The sequence below is a fragment of the Saimiri boliviensis genome, chromosome 12 (genome assembly GCF_048565385.1).
Source record: "Saimiri boliviensis isolate mSaiBol1 chromosome 12, mSaiBol1.pri, whole genome shotgun sequence".
NCBI lineage: Eukaryota > Metazoa > Chordata > Mammalia > Primates > Cebidae > Saimiri > Saimiri boliviensis.
The window spans coordinates 21,543,167-21,566,578 of NC_133460.1; the positions used below are offsets into that span (position 1 = coordinate 21,543,167).

At 44.8% G+C, this 23,412-nt stretch overlaps 1 protein-coding gene, 1 non-coding gene and 1 pseudogene across 3 annotated transcripts in view; 1 reads left to right on the top strand and 2 right to left on the bottom strand.

Moving 5' to 3' along the window:
• BCL7C (BAF chromatin remodeling complex subunit BCL7C) overlaps positions 1–23,412 on the bottom strand; it is a 59,394-nt gene that overhangs the window by 13,210 nt on the left and 22,772 nt on the right. The window contains exon 6 of one of the 2 annotated variants that reach the window (XM_074382034.1): positions 853–8,851. The exons of the other annotated variant lie outside the window; for it this stretch is intronic. Within the exon in view, the coding sequence (XP_074238135.1) occupies positions 8,846–8,851 (6 nt within the window). The 3' untranslated portion in view covers positions 853–8,845. Of the gene's footprint in view, positions 1–852; positions 8,852–23,412 lie in introns of those variants that run through there. 2 annotated transcript variants of the gene reach the window in all.
• LOC120367531 (U6 spliceosomal RNA) lies at positions 1,638–1,744 on the bottom strand. The gene has a single exon (XR_005581899.1). It is a non-coding gene; the product is annotated as a U6 spliceosomal RNA (small nuclear RNA).
• LOC120367375 (ribosomal protein uL30-like) lies at positions 18,033–18,831 on the top strand (annotated as a pseudogene).

Consider the following 23,412-nt stretch of genomic DNA (forward strand, 5'->3'; position numbering starts at 1 on the left):
GTTGGAGACCAGCCTGGGTAATATAGTGAGACCTTGTCTCTACTAAAAACAAAAAAGTTAGCTAAGCATGGTGGCAGATGCCTGTAGTCCCAGCTATTTGGGATGCCAAGGTGGGAGAATGACTTGAGCCTGGGAGGTCGAGGCTGCAGTGAGCTGTGATCATGTCATTGCACTCCAGCCTGAGTGCCAAAGTGAGACCCTGGCTCAAAAAAAAAAGTTGGTGTTGAAGAAGTCTTGATTCTTCTATGTGTGCTTGCTAGAGGCTGCATGTAGCATCCCTGTTTGCCATGGACACTGAGTGTTACCGGATCTGCTGGAACTTAAGCACCACAGTAGAGCAGCATGTGATGTAAAGCATCCTGGACTTCCTGCAGAGCCTCCTCTCGCTCCAGTCCCTGCTCAAAACTAGCAGCATAGGCTGGGCACCGTGGGTCACGCCCGTAATCCCAGAACTTTGGGAGGCTGAGGTGGCTGGATCACTTGAGGTCAGGAGTTCAAAAGCAGCCTGGCCAACATGATGAAACCCCATCTCTGCTAAAAATACAAAGAATGGTCAGGCATTGTGGCACATGCCTGTAATTCTAGCTACTTGGGTTGCTGAGGCAGGAGAATCTCTGGAACCTAGGAGGCGTAGGTTGCAGTGAGCCGAGATTATGTCATTGTACTCCAGCCCTGGCAACAAAATGAGGCTCTGCTTCAAAGAAAGAAAAGGAAGGAAGGAAAGAAGGAAGGAAGCAAGGAAGGAAGGAAGAAGGGAGGGAGGGAGGGAAGGAAGGGAGGAACGGAAGGAAGGAAGGAAGGAAAACTAGCAGCTTTACAGGTAACCCCATCGAAGAAATATATTGCCTCCAAAATCCAAATAGGCCTGCTAAGCACTGTGCCTGTTTTAGAGGGGAGTAGGTTGCATGAGGTACAACTTGTCTTTCACCTTAGAGGAGATATCTGTATGTACTTGAGTCCACTGAATCCCCAGAAACTTGCGCAGGTGGTGGGTTCTGAAGTCTTGTGGGTTTGTCTCCCACCTTCTAGTTTGCATATGTCTCACTAAGCAGTGAAAGTGTTACTTGTTATTTCCTGCTCGTCAGATCCTATAACATCAACATAGTGACAAGATGATCAAGATCTCTGAAGACTGTATTATGGCAGAGCAGAACTGACAGGTTTGAAGCAACCTGAAGATATATGGTGGCTTTGCCAGCTGAAAGCAAACTGTTTCTGGGGGATGCTACATTTGGTATGGAGGAAAAGCCAGGTTGATAGCTGCATGCCACATGCCAGGGGCATACTGATTTGCTCCAAGAAAGATACTGTATCTGGGAACAGCAGCTACAATTGGAGTCACCACCTGATAAAGTTTATGATAGTCCACAGTCATTCTCTGAGATGCATCTGATGTCTTCACAGGCCAAACTGCTGGGTTAAATGGGTATGTGATAGGTGTCATCACTCTTGCTACTTTTAATTTTTTGGTGGCAGCATTAATCTCTGTGCTTCCCTCAGGAATGTGGTATTTCTACTAGTTTATATTCTCTGTAGGGAGGGGAAGTTCCAGAGGCTTTCGCTTAGCTTTTCCTGTCATATTGGCCTTCAGTCTATCATTCAGAGAGCCTATGTGGGGATTCTGACACTATGTCAGTTTTCACTTTTTTTTTTTTTTAATTTGACGTGTCATCCTTGCACAGGGGCCATGCTAATCTTCTCTGTATCGTTCCAATTTTAGTGTATGTGCTGCCGAAGCAAGCACACTATGTTAGTTTTCAACCAGTTGTCTCAACTCTAAACATCACCCTCTGATACCTGCCCTAAGATTAACGGGCTGGACTTTTCCTGCGTTTCTCCTTGCAAATACCATGATGTTATGCTTTGTTTGTCAGTAGAGGGCGCTGGAGGAACACTGGAAGAAGAAGGGATGCTCTTCCTGGTTCTGGTCCTGTTAGGTTTCATTTTTCTTGCTCTTGCTGTACAGTTTTTCAGGGGCAGATCCCAGTTGTTCTCTGCCCTAGATTCATGTCCAGAGTGAAAGTCCTTGGGGGGGCTCAGAGACCCCAGTTTGCAACCACTCTGCCACGTTCCCTCCCCCATTGTGGACACCACAAATCCCACACCACATGCTGCCTTTGCAGTGTGACTCCTGGCACTTGGACTGTTTTTGCACACCCACCACTGGTCCTGACCCTCATGTGGCTTTCTCTAGCACCGAAGTCTGGCAGAGCAAGCTTCTCCAGTACTTGACTTATGTAGCAGTCTAGTTTTCTCCAGCACTGTGCTCTCACCAAGTGCACTTTCACTAACAGGTAGAAAGCATGGCTTTCTCCAGCACTTGCTTCCTGTATGAGTACAGCTTCCTTGGGCACTGGGCTCTTGCTGAGCTTACATGCTCTTGTGCTTGACTCCTCTAACAGCCTGCCTCTCTTATAGTTACTTTTGCCTGGTATATCTTGTTACTCCTTTTACTTACAAACTATTTATCTTTGACTAGAAAGATGGCAATACAGTCATGTGTTGGTTAACAGTGCGGATACATTCTGAGAAACGTGTCATGGGCAATTTTGTCATTGTGCAGACATCATGGAATGTAGTTACACAAACCTAGAAGGTATAATCTGCTACTACAAGTCTAGACTATATGATAGAGATTATTGCTCCTAGGCTGCAGATGTGTACAGCATGTTACTGTCCTGAATACTGCAGGTGATACATACATATATATATGTATAATACTGTAACATGATGGTAAGTATTTGTATATTTAAACACAGAAAAGGTACAATAAAAATACAGCATAAAATATAAAATGGTATGCCACACTTGTATGCCATGGTAAGTACCTAGGGCACTTAACAGGAATGGAGCCTGCAGGCCTGGAAGTTGCCCTAGATGAGTTAGTAAGTCACTAGTGAGTGAATATGAACGCCTAGGACATTATGGTACACCACTGTAGGCTTTATGAATGCTGTATATATAGGCTACACTAAATTTACAAAAAATATTTTTTCTTCAGTAATAAATTAATTTTAGCTAACTGTAACTTTTGGTGCAAAAGTAATTGTGGTTTCAGACCATGAATTTTAAGTCATTATAACTAGGCTCAAACACATCTTTATTAATCAAAATAGGAACCATTACAATTAACACATTTTTTTCCAATGAGAAATAAGTATGTTTATTCCTGTAGCATAAAAATCTGTGCTTTGGGATTCAGCGAACTCTTGGAGAGCATTTTCTGCACCCTGCTGGTTGTGGAAGCATTTTTCCTGCAAAAGCTGTTGGGATGCTTGAGGAAGTGGTAGTCAGTTGGCAAGATGTCAGGTGAATATGGCAGATGAGGTAAAACTTCATAGCCCAATTTGTTCAACTTTTTTCCTTTTTTTTTTTTTTTTTAAGAGTCAGGGTCTCGCTATGTTGCCCAGGCTGGAGTGCAGTGGCTATTCACAGGCGTGATCCCACTACTGATCAGCACAGGAGTTTTGACCTGCTCTGTTTCTGACCTGGGCCGGTTCACCCCTTCTTAGGCAACCTGGTGGTCCCCCGCTCCCGGGAGGTCACCATATAAAGGAGAACTTAGTGTGGACACCCAATCGGCATAGCACACTACAGCCCAGAACTCCTGGACTCAAGCGATCCTCCAGCCTCAGCCTCCCAAGTAGCTGGGACTACAAGCACCATGCCCTGCTGGTCTCGAACTCCTAACCTCAGGTGATCCACCCACCTCATACTCCCAAAATGCTGGGATTATATGTGTGAGCCACGGTACCCGGCCTCAACTTTTGAAGCGTTGGTTATGTGTTGGTTGTGCAATGTGCGGTTGTTGTCATGGGGAATAGGCCCTTTCTGTTGACCAATGCCACTGCGGGCCTTGCAGTTTTCGGCGCATCTCATCAGTTTGCTGAGCATACTTCTCTGATGTAATGGTTTCACTGGGATTCAGAAAGCTGCAGTGGATCAGACCAGCAGCAGACCACCCAACAGTGACCATGACCTTTTTTTGGTGCAAGGTTGGGTTTGGGAAGTGCTTTGGAGATTCTACTCAGTCCAGCCACAGAGCTGGTTGTTGCCGGTTGTCATATAAAATCCACTTTTTGTCTTACGTCACAATCTGATCAAGAAATGTTTCATTGTCATTGTGTAGAATAAGATCACACTTCAATACAACAATTTTTTTTATTTCTGGTCAGCTCATGAGGCACCTGCTTATCGAGTTTTTGACTTTTCCAGTTTGCTTCAAATGCCAAATGGCCACAGAATGGTTGAGTTCCTTGGCAACTTCTCATGTAGTTTTAAGAGGGTCAGCTTCAATGATTGCTTTCAATTGGTCATTGTCAACTTCCAATGGCCGGACACTATTCTCCTCATCTTCAAGGCCCTCCTCTTCTTTGCAAAACTTCTTGAGCCACCACTGTCCTGTACGTTCATTAGCAATTCCTTCACCAAATGTGTTGTTGATGTTGTGAGTTGTTTCCACTGCTTTATTTTGAACTTGAATAAGAAAATCGCTCGAATTTGCTTTTTGTCTAACATCATTTTCATAGTTTAAAATAAACGTAAAATAAACAGCAGTAATAAGTCATTATAAAAAATAAAGTGAGAAATGCCCTTTAAAATGATGTATAACATAACCACATTTATTTAAGAATGTATTCCAGGTCAGGCACAGTGGCTCATGCCTGTAATCTCAGCACTTTGGGAGGCCAAGGCAGGTGGATCATGAGGTCAGGAGTTTGAGACCAGACTGGCCAATACAGTGAAACCCCTTTTCTACTAAAACTACAAAAGTTAGCCAGGCATGATGGCACTCACCTGTAGTCCCAGCTACTTGGGAGGCTGAGGCAGGAGAATTGCTTGAACCTGGGAAGCAGAGGTTGCAGTGAGCCGAGATCACACCACTGCACTCCAGCCTGGGTAACAGAGTGAGATTCCGTCTCAAAAAAAAAAAAAAAAAGAAACAAAAAGAATATTCCAAAACCAAATGGCAAATTCCAACAATTACTTTTGCACTCACCTAATAACTTCATTACTTTTCTTTTTTTTGAGACAGAGTCTCACTTTGTCACCCAGGCTGGAGTGCAGTGGTACGATAACTGGCTCACTGCAACCCCTGCCTCCCCGGTTTGATGATTCTCCTGCCTCAGCCTCCCAAGTAGCTGGGATTACAGGTACATGCCACCACGCCTGGCTATTTTTGTATTTTTAGTAGAGATGGGGTTTCACCATATTGGTCAGGCTGGTCTCCAACTCCTAACCTCAGGTGATCCACCCGCCTTGGCCTCCCAGAGTGCTCAGATTACACATGTAAACCACCTCGCCAAGCCAAACTTTTTAATTTTTTAAACTTACTGGCTCTTTTGTCAGTAAGCTTACTAATAAGCATTATTACACTTAGCTTACAGTACACATTGTACAGCTGTAAAAAAAATTTCCTTTCTTTATATCCTTATTTTAAAAGCTTTTTCTATTTTATTTAATTACATAATTAATTTATTTTTTGAGGTGGAGTTTCCCTCTTGTTACCCAGGCTGAAGTGCAATGGCACGATCTTGGCTCACCGCAACCTCCACCTTCCGAGTTCAAGTGATTCTCCTGCCTCAGCCTCCTGAGTAGCTGGTATTACAGGCATGCACCACCATGCCCGGTGAATTTTTTATTTATTTTTTTAGTAGAGACAGGTTTTCTCCATGTTGGCGAGGCTGGTCTTGAACTCCTGATCTCAGTTGATCCCCCCGCCTAGGCCTCCCAAAATGCTGGTATTACAGGCATGAGCCACTGTACCCAGCCAACTTTTTCTATTTTAAAAAGTATATTTTTCAGTATTTTAAACTTTTTGTTAAAAACTAAGACACACATATACACACACACACACTAGCCTAGCCTACACAAGATCAAGATAATCAAGATCACTGTCTTCCACCGCTACATCTTTCCCCACTGGAAGGTCTTCAGAGGCAGTAACATGCATGGAGCTGTCATCTTCTATAACACATTCTTCTGGGATCCCTCCTGTAGGACCTGCCTGAGGCTCTTCTTGAGGGACTATCACTCTTTCAGAAAATGTTCATCGTGGTTTGCTTGGTTTCTTTCTTTTTTTTTTTTTTTTTTTTTTTGAGACGGAGTTTCGCTCTTGTTACCCAGGCTGCAGTGCAATGGCGCGATCTCGGCTCACCGCAACCTCCGCCTCCTGGGTTCAAGCAATTCTCCTGCCTCAGCTTTTTTGTATTTTTAGTAGAGATGGGGTTTCACCATGATGACCAGGATGGTCTCGATCTCTCGACCTCGTGATCCACCTGCCTCGGCCTCCCAAAGTGCTGGGATTACAGGCTTGAGCCACCGCACCCGGCCTTGCTTGGTTTCTTTATGTTTTAAATCATACATTTGCTTGTAAACAGATAATGCACCATGAACCTATATTTCTATTAATGAAAACCTTTCAATGTTGGGGTCCATGTTTTCAGCATTTTAAGGAGTTTGTTGAGGTCTACAGTGGTTTCTGCTAAACCCTTCACTGCGAATTTTCTTCTGGGTTTTTTTTCTCCTGCAGTTTCTTTTTTCTCTTGCCTCTTCAGTTCCTGTTCCTGTTCCAACATCTCCTCATTAGTCAGTTCCTCAGGAATTACCTCTAGGTGCTCTACCATGTCATCCTCTTCCACGCTCAGGTTAAAATTATTTGCCACCTCAACCAAAGGTTTATTGATTTTTGACACTTCCTCATCCTTGACAAACACTTTGAAGTCATGGACCAACCTTTTGAGTGTCTTCTTCCGGATGGCATTCATACTGCATGGTGACATCAACCCAAGTCTAAGCAGGCTTCTTGATGCAGTCATAGACATGTTGTAATCCTTCCAGAATTGTCTGTGTCTTCTTCAGCTGCAGCAATCACCTGGGCAAAGGTCCTCCTCAGGTAATAGGCCTTAAAAGCTGCTACACCTCCTTGATCCATTAGTTGAAACAAAGAGGTGGTGTTTGGAGGGGATAGCAGCATCTAGATATTGGGATGAATATCACCAGTAAAAGGAGGATATACAGGAGCCTTATCAACAATAAGCAAAATCTTGACAAATATATTATTCTCCAAATAGCATTTCTGCATTTCTCTGGCAAAACAATTCAAGATTGCATATTGGAAGAGGACCTAGGTCATCTGTGACTTTATTTATTTTTTTATTTTGCCTAGGCTGGGGTGCAATGGCACCATCTTGACTCACTGCAACCTCCACCTCCCGGGTTCAAGTGATTCTCTTGCCTCAGCTCCTTGAGTAGCTGGGATTGCAGGCGCCCGCCACCACACCTGGCTAAGTTTTATATTTTTAGTAGAGATGGGGTTTCTCCATGTTGGTCGGGTGGTCTCGAACTCCTGACCTCAGGTGATCCACCTGCCTTGGCCTCCCAAAGTGCTGGGATTACAGGCGTGAGCCACCGTGCCAGGCCATCTGTGACTTCTTATTGCTCCTGTAGTACACTGGCCATGTACGCTCACTGATATGCTTAAAGGCCCTATGGTTCTCACTGTGTCAGATCACAAAGGGTTTCAGTTTATAGCCTACAACATTGTCCCCAAGGAAGACTGTTACCCTGTTCTTCAAAGCATTGAGACCTGGTATTGACTTGGCCTCCTTATGGTGAAAGTCCTCTTAGGCATCCATTTTCAGAATAGGGAAGTTTCATCCACGTTGAAGATTTTCTCTGTCAAGTAATTTTCCTGCATAATCAGTTTATCTTCTATAGTTTTCAAAAATTCTTCAGCTGGCTTCACATCAGCAATCACAGACTCACGATTCACTTTTCTTTTTTTCTTTTTGGAGACGGAGTCTTGCTCTGTCACCCAGGCTGATGTGCAGTGGCATGTTCTCAGCTCACTGCAACCTCTGCCTCCTGGGTTCAAGCAGTTCTCCTGCCTCAGCCTCCTGAGTGACTGGGATTACAGGTGCGTGCCAACAAACCTGACTAATTATTTTTTATTTTTTATTTTTAGTAGAGACGGGGTTTCACTATGTTGGTTAGGCCAGTCATGAGTTCCTGATCTCAAGTGATCCGCCCATATCAGCCTCTCAAAGTGCTGGGATTACAAAGGTGAGCCACCAGACCCAACCTCACCACCCACTTTTACATTATGTAATTAATAACAATTAATCATTTAAACCACTCAGAACTAGCAATAATTCAGCATAATAATTGGGTCTAGCCTTTTCTTTTAATCACAAGCAGACTTTTGCTTTGGCTGAGATCATCATGGTGCTGAAAAAGCTATGCTTGTGTGTCTAGTCTTCAATCCAGGTCATTAAAGTTTCTCCACATCTGATACAGGCTGCCCTGCTCAAATTTTTTTTTTTTTTTTTTTTTTTTTTTTTTTTTTTGAGATGGAGTCTCACTCTGTTGCCCAGGCTAGAATGCAGTGGCACGATCTCAGCTCACTGCAGGCTCCGCCTCCTGGGTTCAAGCAATTCATCTGCTTCAGCATCCTGCATAGCTGGAATTACAGAGATGTGCCCACCACTACACTTAGCTAATTTTTGTATTTTTAGTAGAGACAGGGTTTTACCATTTTGGCCAGGGTGGTCTTGAACTCCTGACTTCAAGTGATTCATCCAACCTCAGCCTCCCAAAGTGCTGGGATTACAGGCATGAACCACTGCACCTGGCCCTGCCCTTCTTAAATTTTTCTGAGTCTTATTGCCTTCAATGAAGCAGATCCTTTAACAGCTTCTGTTCACTTTGTTCTTGTTCTTTAAGATCATTGCTATGGGGTAGACATGGTGGCTCACACCTGTAATCCCAACACTTTAGGAGGGTGAGATGGGAGGATTGCTTGAGCCCAGGAGTTTGAGACCAGCCTGAGCAACATAGCAAGACCCTATATCTATTTAAAAAGAAAAGAAAGAAAGAAAGAAAAAGATCATTGTTCTGGTGGAATGGGACAATCACCATCACTGATTTTCCACCTTTGTAGTCCTTTGTCATTTTTAATTTTGTTTCCAGGTCAGTTACTTGACATGGCCTCTTACTGGCAATATTAGCTATGGATTTGGTACGCTTAGGGGCCATGATGAACAAAACAACACAAGATTAAATCAAGGACAAGAGAAAATGATGCAGTCAAGAGACTCGGAAAACGTGTAACACAGCATATTGTTTTATAGTAAACTTTTTTTTATACGTAGAGTACACTCTAAAATAATACCAAAAAGTATACTATAAATAAACACATAAACCAGGACAGGTGCAGTGGTTCATGCCTGTAATGCCAGCACTTTGAGAGGCTGAGGCAGGCAGATCACCTGAGGTCAGGAGTTCGAGACCAGCCTGGCCAACAACCTCATCTCTACTAAAAATACAAAAATTAGCTGGGCATGGTGGTGCACACCTGTAATCCCAGTTACTCGGGAGGCTGAGGCAGGAGAATCACTTGAACCTGGGAGACGGAGGTTGCAGTGAGCCAAGATTGCGCTATCGTGCTCCAGCTTGGGCAACAGAGCAAGACTCTGTCTCAAAATAATAATATCAATAGGGATAGTATCATGTAAAAAAAAGTAAAAAAATAATAAAAAATATATAAACCAGTAACAGTCATTTATTATTATCAAGTATAATGTTCTTACCTAATTGTATGTGCTTTAAGTTTGTTTACACCAGCATCACCACAGTCATGTGAGTAAGGCATTGTGCTATGCCATTACCACAGCTCCAGTATCACTAGGAGACAGGAAATTTTCAGCTCCATTATAATCTTATGGGACTACCATTATATATGTGGTCTGTCATTGATTGAAACAATGTTAATGCAGCACATGACTGTAGTTGGATCAAGATTATGATTATTATTTTTTTTAAATGGGGTTTCACCATGTTGGTCAGGCTGGTTTTGAACTCCTGACTTCAGGTGATCCGCCCATCTTGGCCTCCAAAGTGCTTGAATTACGGATCAAGTTTTTAAAAATCCATTATGCCAATCTCTTTTGATCCAAAGTGTTTAGTTCATTTACATTTAGTGTAATTACTAATGAGATAATCACTAATACGATTTTTTTTTTTTTGAGATGCAGTCTCGTTCTGTCGTGCAGGTTGGAGTACACTGAGATCTCTGCTTACTGAAACCTCTGCATCCCCAGTTTAAGCGAGTCTGCTGCCTCAGCCTCCCGAGTAGCTGGGATTACAGGTGTGCACCCTCACGCCCGGATAATTTGTTGTACATTTTGTAGAGACAGGGTTTCACCATGTTGGCCAGACTGGACTCCCAACTCCTGACCTAAAATGGTCCACCCACCTTGTCCTTCCAAAGTGCTGGGTTTACAGGTATGAGCCACTGTTTCCAGTTTAATAAGATTTATGTCTGTCATTTTGCTATCTACATGTCTTCCATTTTTTGTTCCTCTGTTCCTCCATTGCTACCTTCTTTTGTGTTATTTTCTAGTATTCTCCTTTAATTCCCTGTTGTTTCTTTCACTTTGTTCTTTTGAATTATTTTCTTAATTATTTACTGGGGATGGCACTTAACACCTTAACTTAAAACAATTTAGGCTGGGTACAGTGGCTCACGCCGGTAATCCCAGCACTTTGGGAGGCCAAGTTGGGTGGATTACAAGGTCAAGAGATTGAGACCATCCTGGCTAACATGGTGAAAGCCTGTTTCTACTAAAAATGCAAAAAATTAGCTAGGCGTGGTGGTGCACGCCTGTAGTTCCTGCTACTCAGGAGGCTGAGGCAGGATAATCTCTTGAACCTGGGAGGCAGAGGTTGCAGTGAGCCAAGATCGTACCACTGCACTCCAGCCTCGGCAACAGAGCAACACTCTATCTCAAAAAAAAAAAAAAAAAAAAAAAAAACTAGTTAATGTTAGTGCCAGCTTCATTTGAGTAGCATGCAGAAGCTTTGCTCCTGTGTAGTTCTGTTTCCTCTCTCTTCCTTTGTGCTGTTATTGTCATACAAGTTACATCTTTACGTGTTAGAAGTCCATCAACACAGTTTTATAATTATTGCTTTTTGCAGTTGTCTTTTAAAACATGTAAGAGGAAAAAGTTATGGTCAGGTGCAGTGGCTCACGCCTGTAATCCCAACATTTTGGGAGGCTAAGGCAGGCAGATCACTTGAGGTAAGGAGTTCGAGACCAGCCTGATCAACATGGCGAAACCCTATCTCTACTAAAAATACAAAAATTAGCTGGCCATGGTGGTGCAGGTGACTACAATCCCAGGTACTTGGGAGGCTGAGGCAGGAGAATTGCTTGAACCTAGGAGGCAGAGGTTGCAGTGAGCCAAGATTGTGTCATTGCACTCCAGCCTGAGTGAGAAAGTGAGACTCCATGTTTAAAAAAAAAAAGTTATAAACAAAACTTTGTATTTTTTTGCATGTCTAATCATTTTTGGTTAAAAGTAACATTTAAAAACCAAAGTGTGGCAGCTCTGAAAATCAGATTCCGCCCCTCCCCAGGCTCACTCTGTTCGCCCCTCCCCAGGCTCACTCTGTTATTGTTGCTGTGTGTTGTTTTGCTGCAGCTGCTGCTTGTTAAGTGACTCCCTAGACCAGGCGTCCCCAAACTACAGCCCGAGGGCCGCATGCAGCCCCCTGAGGCCATTTATCCGGCTCCCTGCCGCACTTCAGGAAGGGGCACCTCTTTCATTGGTGGTCAGTGAGAGAAGCACAATATGTGGCGGCCCTCCAACGGTCTGAGGGACAGTGAACTGGCCCCCTGTGTAAAAAGTTTGGGGACGCCTGCCCTAGACTAATTCGGTCGCATCTGTGTTCCATTCTGTGTGACCACTGAAGTCTGCTCCATTAGAGCAGCTAGCCCAGTTAGCCTAGTTGTCAGCTAATGATTTGACAGAGATTTTCTTAAATGCCCTTCACGAATGAGTCTCCCAGCTTTTCTGAGGGGTTCTATGTGACTCAGTGTTCTAGCAGGCAGTTTGCAGCACTGCTCTAACCTTCACTTCCTGCTGCCACTGAGCCACAAGGTCAGCTAGAGGTGAGAGTGTAGGGTCTTCTCAGGTCTTTCCTCGGTATGTTCACAACCCTAGACATGCTGGTGACCTAGGAATTCCTGGTTTTCTTTCCCTTTAAGTTTTTCGTCAGCCTGCTGTATCCTCAGCTGGTATTACCACCCTAGGCACTTGTGATGCTCAACAGTTGTCACTGCCTGTTTTTGTTTTCAACAAATGCCCTAGGAATATGGCTGTTAGTAAAGGGAAAGTTCTGAATCAGGTAAAATAAAGACAAACCTCCAGAATAGAGCTTTTCAGGGATTCACAGGATAACTCAAACCCAGACACTTCTCTGGGAAGGGAACTTTTGTTGAGGTTAAACCTGTTCTGCCCTCCAGTGGCTGCTGGTTATCGGTTCTCACGTCTCTAGTTGTGAGGCTCTTAGTTTTCAAGATTGCTGTGAACTGAGGGAGAGGAGAATGGGAGGAGGGCAAGTTAAAATACCACAAAGCTCACTGTCCTTACTAGGATTCAGCTGTTTTTTTTCTTGAAAAACCATGCCTTGGAGGCCAGGCATGGTGGCTTATGCCTGTGATCCCAGCACTTTGGGAGGCCATGGCAGCTGGATCACCTGAGGTCAGGGGTTTGAGACCAGCCTGGCCAACACGGTGAAACCCCATCTTTACTAATAATACAAAAATTAGCTGGGCATAGTGGTGCACGCCTGTAATCCCAGCTACTTGGGAGGCTGAGGCAGGAGAATTGCTTGAACTGAGAGGAGGAGGTTGCAGTGAGTCAAGATTGCACTTCAGCCTGGACAACAAGAGCAAAACTCCATCTCCAGAAAAAAAAAAAAAAGAAAAAGAAAAAAACCATGCTTTGGATTATGTAATAGCTGGCCTTTGGTTAATTTCTAGAGTTCTGAAAAACCTGATTTGGGCAATTTTTGCTAGTGTTCTCATTACTTTTATGGGGGAAAGGATTTTTGGAAGTCTTTGTCATTGCAGAGTATTTCTCTCCTGCTTGCTTTATACATAAGGAGAAACCCTAGGTCTGGTAGCCAGGATTCTGACTCAGTTGCCAAAGTGGAAAGTCCCAGCCTCTCATGCCTTTCCAGACCTAAGTCATTAGTGGACCCAGAGCTCCTTGATTGGAGATAACCAGTCCCCTGGAGGAAGGTCCTTGCAGCATAAATCTTCCAAGCCTTTCCCAAGTGACCTATGGCAATTTACTACGGTGCCTGTGCCCTGAGGAGAGGGAATATCCAGATTCCTTAGAGATTACTAGACATGGGCTCTCAGTTTATGCTTATTCCTACGGATCCAAAATGCCAGTGTTCTCTACCAATTAAAATAAGGATTTAGGCCGGGCGCGGTGGCTCAAGCCTGTAATCCCAGCACTTTGGGAGGCCGAGGCAGGTGGATCACGAGGTCAAGAGATCAAGACCATCCTGGTCAACATGGTGAAACCCCGTCTCTACTAAAAATACTAAAAATTAGCTGGGCATGGTGGCGCGTGCCTGTAATCCCAGCTACTCAGGAGGCTGAGGCAGGAGAATTGCCTGAACCCAGGAGGCGGAGGTTGCGGTGAGCCGAGATCGTGCCATTGCACTTCAGCCTGGGCAACAAGAGCGAAACTCCGTCTCAAAAAAAAAAGAAAAGAAGGATTTAAGGGGGTCAGGTGATAGATGGAATCTTAATTCCAGGCCTCCTTAGTGGGCCCCGCTGTTTCACAGACCCATCCTGTGGTTACTTCCTCAATGCCAGGAAAAACCTAGAATCAACATATTTGGTAGTTGGCATAGTCACTAATGAGACACTCAGAGATAGTGGAAGAAATCCTATGACATGTCAGAAATGTATGAGGAGGAGCCTTGCAGTTACATGTGAAACTCAAGGGCTGATCCAGAAGACCAACATGCAAACAACAGGAGTCCCAAGAAAAAGAACAGGAACAGTGTAGAGGGAAATTTGAGTCTGAAGAGTGAAAAGACTCATATGAGTAAAGATAAGCATCTATACATATCCTGATGAAATTCCAGAAATAGAGAAAAACATCTTACAAGCTTCCAGACAAAAAGATTCGGTTACTTATAAAGGAATGAGAATCCTCTTAAGGGTGCCCATCTACAATGCTACAAGCCAGGAGATAGTAGAATACAGATTGCTAAGCGAAAAGGAACGTGACCAAAGCATCAAAACCAACCAGTGTCATTTCCTAACTAAGGCAAAAGAAAGAGGTTTTCTGGCTTAACAAGAGTCAGTGCATATATTACCTACATGCCCTCTGAGGGATTTTCTTAAGAAAGTTCTCTTGGTAGTGGTTACGAGTTCATGATAATGACAGATGAAGAGGTAAGGTAGCAGAGTTGGCAATGAATTATGCAATTTATATAGAGAGTTCAACTTAAATGGTGGAGGATAGACTGGGAATTTGTACATCAAGTGCTTAGAGACTGTTTTGCAGAGTGATTAATGAAAATCCTAATAGTCCCAGCATGGTGGTTCACACCTGAAATCTCAGCGCTTTGGGATGCTGAGCTAGGAGGATGACTTGAGGCCAGCAGTTCAAGACCAGGCTGGGCAACACAGCGAGACCCAGTATCTACCCCCCAAAAAAAAAAAAAAAAAAAATTGAAAATTAGCCTGGCCCAGTGGTGTGCTCTTGTAGTCCCAGCTACTTGAGTGGCTGAGGCAGGAGGATCCCTTAAGCTCAGGAGTTTGAGGCTGCAGTGAACTATGATTATGTCACTACACTCCAGCCCAGGTGACAGAGTGAGACCTTGCATCTTTAAAAAATAAATGAATAAAAATAAAAGACCAATTCAAGATACTGGCATTAGGACTCTAGGTGGCAGGAATAGTGTTACTCTACTTTTTGCTCATCTGTATTTCTTGACTTTCTACTGTGCACATACATATGGCTTTTATAAGAACAACAACAACAACAAAATCCTAATAAGAGACTAGAACAAAAAAATTGTAAACTATCTCAGTAAAACTCCAAGACTGGGAAGAGTATGAGAGTCAGAAGCATACTAACGGCGGTGTCTTTCAGGGAGTGATAAGGAGGGGGCAAGCATAACATTTTGATGGAGGAGGATTATTTACCATGTATCAATAGACAAAGTAAGCATATGATTGTTAGGAAGAAGATAAACACTAGCAGGTTAGCAAAGGGAAGGCTGGGGTCGGTGGTCTGGGGACAGTGGTTCATGCCTGTAATTCCAACACTTTGGGAGGCTGAGGTGGGTGGATCACTTGAGGTCAGGAGTGTGAGACCAGCCTGGCCAACATGGTGAAACCCTGTTTCTACTAAAAGTACAAAAATTAGCTGGGCGTGGTGGCACACACTTGTAGTGGCAGCTACTCGGGAGGCTGAGGCATGAGAATCGCCTGAACCTGGGTGGCAGAGGTTGCAGTGAACCAAGATCGTGCCATTGCACTCCAGCTTGGCCAACAGAGTGAGACTGTGTCTGAAAAAAAAGGGGGCCGGGCGCGGTGGCTCAAGCCTGTAATCCCAGCACTTTGGGAGGCCGAGGCGGGTGGATCACGAGGTCGAGAGATCGAGACCATCCTGGTCAACATGGTGAAACCCCGTCTCTACTAAAAATACAAAAAATTAGCTGGACATGGTGGTGCGTGCCTGTAATCCCGGCTACTCAGGAGGCTGAGGCAGGAGAATTGCCTGAACCCAGGAGGTGGAGGTTGCGGTGAGCCGATATTGCGCCATTGCACTCCAGCCTGGGTAACGAGCGAAACTCCATCTCAAAAAAAAAAAAAAAAGAAAAAAGGTACAGAGGAAAACATTAATGAAATGTAAATAGTAAATATAAAATAAAGCAGAAAGAAAAAAACTATATTGCTTATTGAAATAAATATGAACAGGCTGAATTGACCTATTATAAGTCAGAGCTTAGCTGGGCGTGTTGTCTCATATCTGCAATGGCAGCAGTTTGGGAGGCCGAGGTGGGAGGATCACTTGAGGCCAAGAGTTTGCAACTAGTCTGAGCAACATAGTGAGATACCTTCTCAACAAAAAATTTGAAAAATAAGCTGGGCATGGTGGTACACACCTGTAGTCCCAATTGTTCAGGAGGCTGAGGCTGGAGGATCACTTGAGCCCAGGAGTTTGAGGCTACCATGAGCTATGATTGTACTACTGCCTGGCCAACATGGCAAAACCCATCTTTACTAAAAATACAAAAATTAGGCCAGGCGCAGTGGCTCATTCCTGTAATCCCCAGCACTTTGGGAGGCTGAGGCAGGCGGATCACCTGAGGTCAGGGGTTCGAGACCAGCCTGACCAAGAAAACCCCATCTCTACTAAAAATACAAAAAATAGCTGGGCGTGGTGGCAGGTGCCTGTAATCCTAGCTACTCATGAGGCTGAGGCAGGAGAATCACTTTAACCTGGGAAGTGGAGGTTGCAGTGAGCGGAGATTGCGCCACTGCACCCCAGGCTGAGTGACAGAGCAAGACTTCATCTCAAAAATAAAAATAAAAATAAAAATAAATTAGCCAGGCGTAGTGGTGCACTTGTAATCCCAGCTACTCGAGAGACTGAGGCATGAGAATCACTTGAACCTGGGAGACGGAAGTTGCAGCGAGCTGAGATCATGCCACTGCACTCCAGCCTGGGTGACAGAACGAGACTCCATCCTCAAAAAACAAAAACAAAAACAAAATAGAGAAAGAGTACTGTACAAGTAGAAGCATACTTAGAGGGCAGGGAACTGCTTTTAATTTTGTTATAAAAGCCATATTTGTGCGTGGTAGAAAGTTAGGAAATACAGATTAACAGAAATGAGAGTAACTTTATTCCTACACCTAGAGAGTCCCACTGCCAACACCTTGAATGGGTCTTTTCTAACTTTTCTTTTTTCTTTTGCTTTTTGTTTTTTTTTTTTAGAGATGGGGCTCTGTTTACCAGGCTGGTGTCAAACTCCTGGCCTCAAGCAGTCCTTTCATCTCGGCCTCCCAAAGTGCTGGGATTACAGATGTGAGCCACTATGCCCAGCTCATTTTTTTTTTTTTTTTTTTGAGATGGAGTCTTGCTCTGTTGCCCAGGCTGGAGTGCAGTGGTGCCATCTCAGCTCACTGCAACCTCCGCCTCCCAGTTCAAGCGATTCTCCTGCCTCAGCCTCCCAAGTAGCTGGGATTACAGGCTTGTACCACCATGCCTGGCTAATTTTTGTATTTTTAGTAGAGATGTGGTTTCACCATGTTGGCCAGGCAGGTCTTAAACTCCTGACCTCGTAATTTGCCCGCCTTGGCCTCCCAAAGTGCTGGGATTACAGGTGTAAACCATCACACTCAGCCGCTCTTTCTTTTCTTTCTTTCTTTTTTAAAAAAGAGACAGGGTCTTGCTCCATTGCCCAGGCTGGAGTGCTGCATCACGATCATAGCTACTGCAGCCTTGAAATTCCTGGGCTCAAGGCATCCTCCCACCTTAGCCTTCCGTGTAGCTGGGACTACAGGTGAGGACAACCACGCCAGGCTAATTTTTTGACTTTTTGTAGAGACAGGGTCTCACTGTGGTGTCCAACCTGGTCTCCAACTCTTGGCCTCAAGCAGTCCTCCAACATTGGCTTCCCAAAGTGCTGGGGTTACATGATGCCTGGCCTTTTTCTGTCTAAGAGTTCAGCATGGACCTAGCACAGAATGGCACCTCCATGATTGTTAAATGAATGAACAAATTATTCCTTGCCCTTAAATTAAAAGATAGAATTAGGTGATCTCTAAGAAAACTTCTGTCTGAAATTCTAGAAAAATAGAGTAGGGCATTGGCTAAAAGCCTAGAATATATATGTGTATAAATACCTGCATCTATCCATCTATCTCATATATCTATATATCTCACCTGTATCTCAATCACTTAGCCCAGGGCCTGCCACCTTAGGAAGACCCAGTAAATGGGAGCCATTGTTACTGTCACATTCCTGTTCCCCAGGGAGGCTCAAGGATTCTCATCTCCTTTTTCCAAACTCCAAGCCCCTCAGCCCAGTTGCTGCTCTAGAAACCTAGGCAGAAAATGGTTCCTTAGACCAGGCCTATGACTCCTGCCCTGCCAAAGGAGTGAGACTCCATCTTTATAAGAACACTCTTGGTTTTTCCCCACGTGGTGGGGTTGCACATGATCAGTAGCTGTTACACTGGAAAGATGGCAGAGCAAGAGCAAAGAAAAATCCCTTTGGTTCCAGAAAATCTCCTGAAAAAGAGGAAGGCTTATCAAGCCCTCAAAGCCACTCAGGCAAAGCAGGCACTTTTGGCAAAGAAGGAGCAGAGGAAAGGAAAAGGCCCAGGTTTAAGCGATTGGAATCATTCCTACATGATTCCTGGCTGCAGACACGTGGCAAGGTGCTCATCAGATGACTAGAAGTGAAGCCTCACGCCTTGGAATTGCCAGATAAACATTCTTTGGCCTTTGTTGTATGCATTGAAAGGATTGATGGTGTGAGTTTACTTGTGCAGAGAACCATTGCAAGACTTCGCCTAAAGAAAATTTTTAGCAGTGTCTTTGTAAAAGTCACCCCCTAGAACCTAAAAATGCTGTGTATAGTGGAACCTTATGTAACCTGGGGGTTTCCAAATCTGAAGTCTGCCCTGGAACTCATTTTGAAACGTGGACAAGCCAGGGTCAAGAATAAGACCATCTATCCAACAGACAGCATAGTGATTAGGGGGCACCTGGGGAAGTTTGGTGTCATTTGCTTGGAAGACCTCATTCATGAAATTGCCTTCCCCAGGAAGCATTTCCAGGAGATCTCATAGTTCTTGTGCCCTTTCCATCTCTCAGTGGTGCATCATGCTACCAAAAATAGAGTGGGCTTCCTCAAGGAGATGGGCACACCTGGCTATCGGGGTGAACGCATCAATCAGCTCATCTGCCAGCTGAACTAGAACCAGGTGCCAAACTGCAATAAATTTTTATCAATAAAGTGGAAGCATGTGTTTTTGGGTTTGGAAAATTTGTATCAAGTATCTTCAGAGAAGATTATTTCCTGTTTTATCTTTAAAAACTGGAAAGGAAGGGTCAAAGAAAAGACAGTAGCTGGCCAGGTGTGGTAGCTCATGCCTGTAATCCCAGTACTTTCGGAGGCTGAGGAGGGCGGATCACCTAAGGTCGGGAGTTCAAGACTAGCCTGACCAACATGGCGAAACCCTGTCTCTATTGAAAATACAAAAATTAGTGGGGTGTGGTGGCCCATGTCTATAATCCCAGCTACTCAGGAGGCTGAGGCAGGAGAATCTCTTGAACCCGGGAGGCAGAGGTTTCGGTGAGCCAAGATCACGCCATTGCACTCTAGCCTAGGCAACAAGAGCGAAACTCTGTCGCAAAAGAAAAAAGAAAAGAAAAAAACAGTAGCTTATATTCATGGCAAGCACCTCTCATCACAGTCCAGTTCCAAGGAAAAATTCCAGCGTGTTCTACATTGGCTGCTGCCTCGTCTGAAATCAGCACATTCCATGAATGAAGGAGTCCTGCTTTGCTGCATCTCCTATCCTAGGGTTTAATGTTGGTAACTGAGTAACTCTAGCATTTGTACACGGCTCTCCAAGACTCCTGCAGCAGTGGACAAGCCCAGGGACATACTGAATCTGGAGATTCCTGGGGCCTTGTGAGAAAGACTTGAAATACACATAGGAGGAAAGGTACAAAAATAAATGTTCACTTGTCTCTGCAAACAACAACAACAAAAAAAAAAAAAACACCCTTTTAATAGTGGTCTTTAAGTTTTATTCTGAGTTGCAAAAAAAAAAAATGAAAAAACCCTGCATTCATTAGAAAATTGGGGAAAGAGTCCAGGTGCAGTGGTCCACACCTGTAGTCCTAGCACACCTGTCCTCCCAGCCAAGGTGGGAGGATCACTTGAGCCCAGGAGTTTGAGACAAGTGTGGCCAACATAGTGAGATCCCATCTTTAAAAAAAAAATTTTTTTTAATTGGCTGGGCATAGTGGCTCACCCCTGTAATCCTAGCACTTTGGGAGGCCGAAGTGGGCAGATCACGAGGTCAGGAGATCCAGACATCCTGGCCAACATGGTGAAATCCCATCTCTACTAAAAATACAAAATTTAGCCAGGCGCGGTGGCTCAAGCCTGTAATCCCGGCACTTTGGGGGCCAAGGTGGGTGGATCACGAGGTCAAGAGATCGAGACCATCCTGGTCAACATGGTGAAACCCCGTCTCTACTAAAAATCCAAAAAATGAGCTGGGCATGGTGGCACATGCCTGTAATCCCAGCTACTCAGGAGGCTGAGGCAGGAGAATTGCCTGAACCTGGGAGGTGGAGGTTATGGTAAGCCAAGATCGCGCCATTGCCCTCCAGCCTGGGTAACATGAGCGAAACTCTGTCTCAAGAAAAACAAAAACAAAAACAAAAACAAAACAAAATTTAGCCTGGTGTGGTGGCACGCACCGGTAATCCTAGCTACTCAGGAGGCTGAGGCAGGAGAATCGCTTGAATTTAGGAGGCGGAGGTTTCAGTGAGTTGAGCCTGGGAGGTCAAGGCTGCAGTGAGCTGTGATCATGCCACTGCACTCCAGCCTGGGGGACAGAGCGATACTCCATCTCAATCAATCAGTTAATTAAAATAAAATAAAATAAAAATTAGCCAAGCGGGCAGGGCATGGTAGCTCATGCTTGTAATTCCAGCACTTTGGGAAGCCAAGGCTGGTAGATAGGAGTTCAAGACCAGCCTGACCAACATGGAGAAACTCCATCCCTACTAAAAATACAAAATTAGTTAGGCATGGTGGTGCATGCCTGTAATCCAGGCAATGTTGTAAGCCGAGATTGCACCATTGCACTCCAGCCTGGGCAACAAGAGCAAAACTATGTCTACAAAAAAAAAAAAATTAGCGGGTCACAGTGGCGCATGCCTGTAGTCCCAGGCATGGGACTTAATACTCAGGTGGATTAAGCAGGAGGACTGCTTGAGCCCAGGAGTTGGAGGCTACAGTGAGTTATCACTGTGTCACTGCACTCCAGCCAGGGTGACAGAGCAAGATCTTGTCCCCCACCACCCCGCCCCCCCCCAAAAAAAAAAACTGAGGAAAGAGATTTTGCAGATAAGGAAGTAGAGTTGGAGAGGGTAAGAGACTTGCTGGGTAAGAGGGTAAGAGACTTGTGGTAAGACATACTTACCACAGCCAAGTATCACCCCTCTCCTTTACATGGCTCTCAACTCCAGATGGTCACGAAGGAGTGGAAAGAGCAGTGGACTCAGGGATGGGCATCTGGGTTCCAGTCCTGCTGCTTCATTCACTAGTTGTGTGCCCCTGGGCAAGTCACATCACTGTCCTAACTTGTCTGTAAAACTGGGAGAATAGCGCCTTGCTGGGAATTAGGACCAGAGAAATTATAAATGTACCCAGCCCAGTGCTGACACATGGTAATTCGGTGGCAGTTGCAGGCCAAGGGAATTGTCATTGCCAGAGGGGCCAGAACTTGGCAGGGGGAAAGGTGTCCTGAGTGGGACATCCAGGTCTCGGGGTGCTCAGACTCTGAATCTCTGGGAAGGGGAATCCCCAATTCTGCTTCCCAAGCAGCTAGAGACTGACTTAGGAGGGGCCAGCATATAGGGAACACTAAAATGTTGCTGTAAACGATGGCTAGAGTTAGCCTCATCTGAACTCTGTGTTTGAGAGTACACACTCTGAAGTCAGACGATGTGGATTCAAATCTGCCTCTACTGTATACTATGGGACAAGTGACTTCACTTCTCTGTGCCTTGGTTTTCTCATCTGCCAAACTAAAATAATAAGAGTACTTACAAAGTTGTTAAGATGATTTATAAGATTATGTATGTGGTGCTCTGAGAATATTCACCTGGCTCAGGCTCAGTGTTAGCTTTTTTTTTTTTGAGACTGAGTCTCAACTCTGTCACCCAGGCTAGAATGCAGTGGAGTGATCTCAGCTCACTGCAACTTCCACCTTCTGGGTTCAAGTGATTCTCCTGCCCCAGCCTCCAGATTAGCTGGGACTACAGGCATGCACCACCATGCCCAGCTAATTTTTGTATTTTTAGTAGAGACAGGGTTTCACCATGTTGGCCAGGCCGGTCTTGAACTCCTGACTTCAGGTCATCCACCCATCTCAGCCTCCCAAAACACTGAGTTTACAGGCATGAGCCAGTGAACCTGGCTGCTATTTTGTTTTATATGGTCCAAAATTATTCAGATAATGCTTGGAGTTAGGATTGAGATTCTCACCCAACTTGAGTGAGGCCCAGTGGACCCTAATCACCCTGCCTGGAAGTGCTTAGCTTCAAGTTTGAGTTGAGTTGAATTGCACAGCTGTCAGAGAGGTGGACTGAGTTAAATCAGTGTTGAACAAGAGCATGGCAGGACCTGGTTGTTTTGCTTATCTTCTATATGCTACAGTTTCAAAAATTAAGGTGTAAAATTAAGCTGTCTCTGGAAAAGCATATTAGTGTTAATCGGAAATGGGCTCTGAATTTAATGGAGTTAAAGCCCACAGGGAAAGAATAAGATGAGGAATAGGGTCTGAGGGGAGGCGGCAGAGTTCTGATGAAGGTGACGGTAAGGGATGAGAAAGTCCTTGGCCAGGAAGGGGAGAGAGGACATCCTGACGAATGCCCTGTGGTTGTGCTCCAGAAAAGTGGCCAGTCCTGAGAGCAGGCAGTGGCCTGACATTCCAGAAACATGGGACCCTATATATATATATATATATCCAGGGAGCCTCAGGCAGAGGTTCTGGTGGCCTCAGGTGGAACAGGACAGAGGTCATGGAGTGTAAGGGTTCCCTGTGGGCTTGGAAAGTGACGCCAGCAGCAACCATAATGAAGCAGAGATCAGACTCTCCTCACCACCAGCATGTGCATGCCCACACACCCTCATTCTCCAGACAGGCAGCACTTCCTGAACTGCGGTGTGCCCTTGAGAGAGGGAGAAAGCCCCAACAGCGAATGAGATGAGATTTCTGTTTAGAGTCATACATTGTTTCATAGAAATATTTGAATATTTGTTAGAAGAGGTACCCAAAACAACTCAGCCAGCCCAGTGCCCACATGTTTTGGGTAGTGGCCAGAGTCCCTCTCAAGCCTGCCAGTCCATTCCCCAACCCCCATCCTACTTCCAGACTTGGTAAGTAGATAGTTTTGCCAATCAGACAGACTTTTGGTTAAGCCTAGCTTCAGTCACTAGCTTTGTGACCCTGGACAAGTTACTGTACCTGACTTCTCTGAACCTGTTTCTTTGTCAGTAAAATCATGCACTTCCTCACAGGAGTGGTCAGGAAAATGCAATGAAAGAATAGGGTGAGGGTGGTTTTCATGTGGTTACTTTTTTTTTTTTTTTTTTTTTTTTTTGAGACAGAGTCTCACTCTTGTCGCCAGGCGTTAGGCTGGAGTGCAGTGGCACAATCTTGGCTCACTGCAACCTCCACCTCCTGGATTCAAGCAATTCTCCTGCCTCAGCCTCCTGGGTGAGGGTGGTTTTCAAACGATGACCTGGAGAACCTTAAATCAGACAATCCAG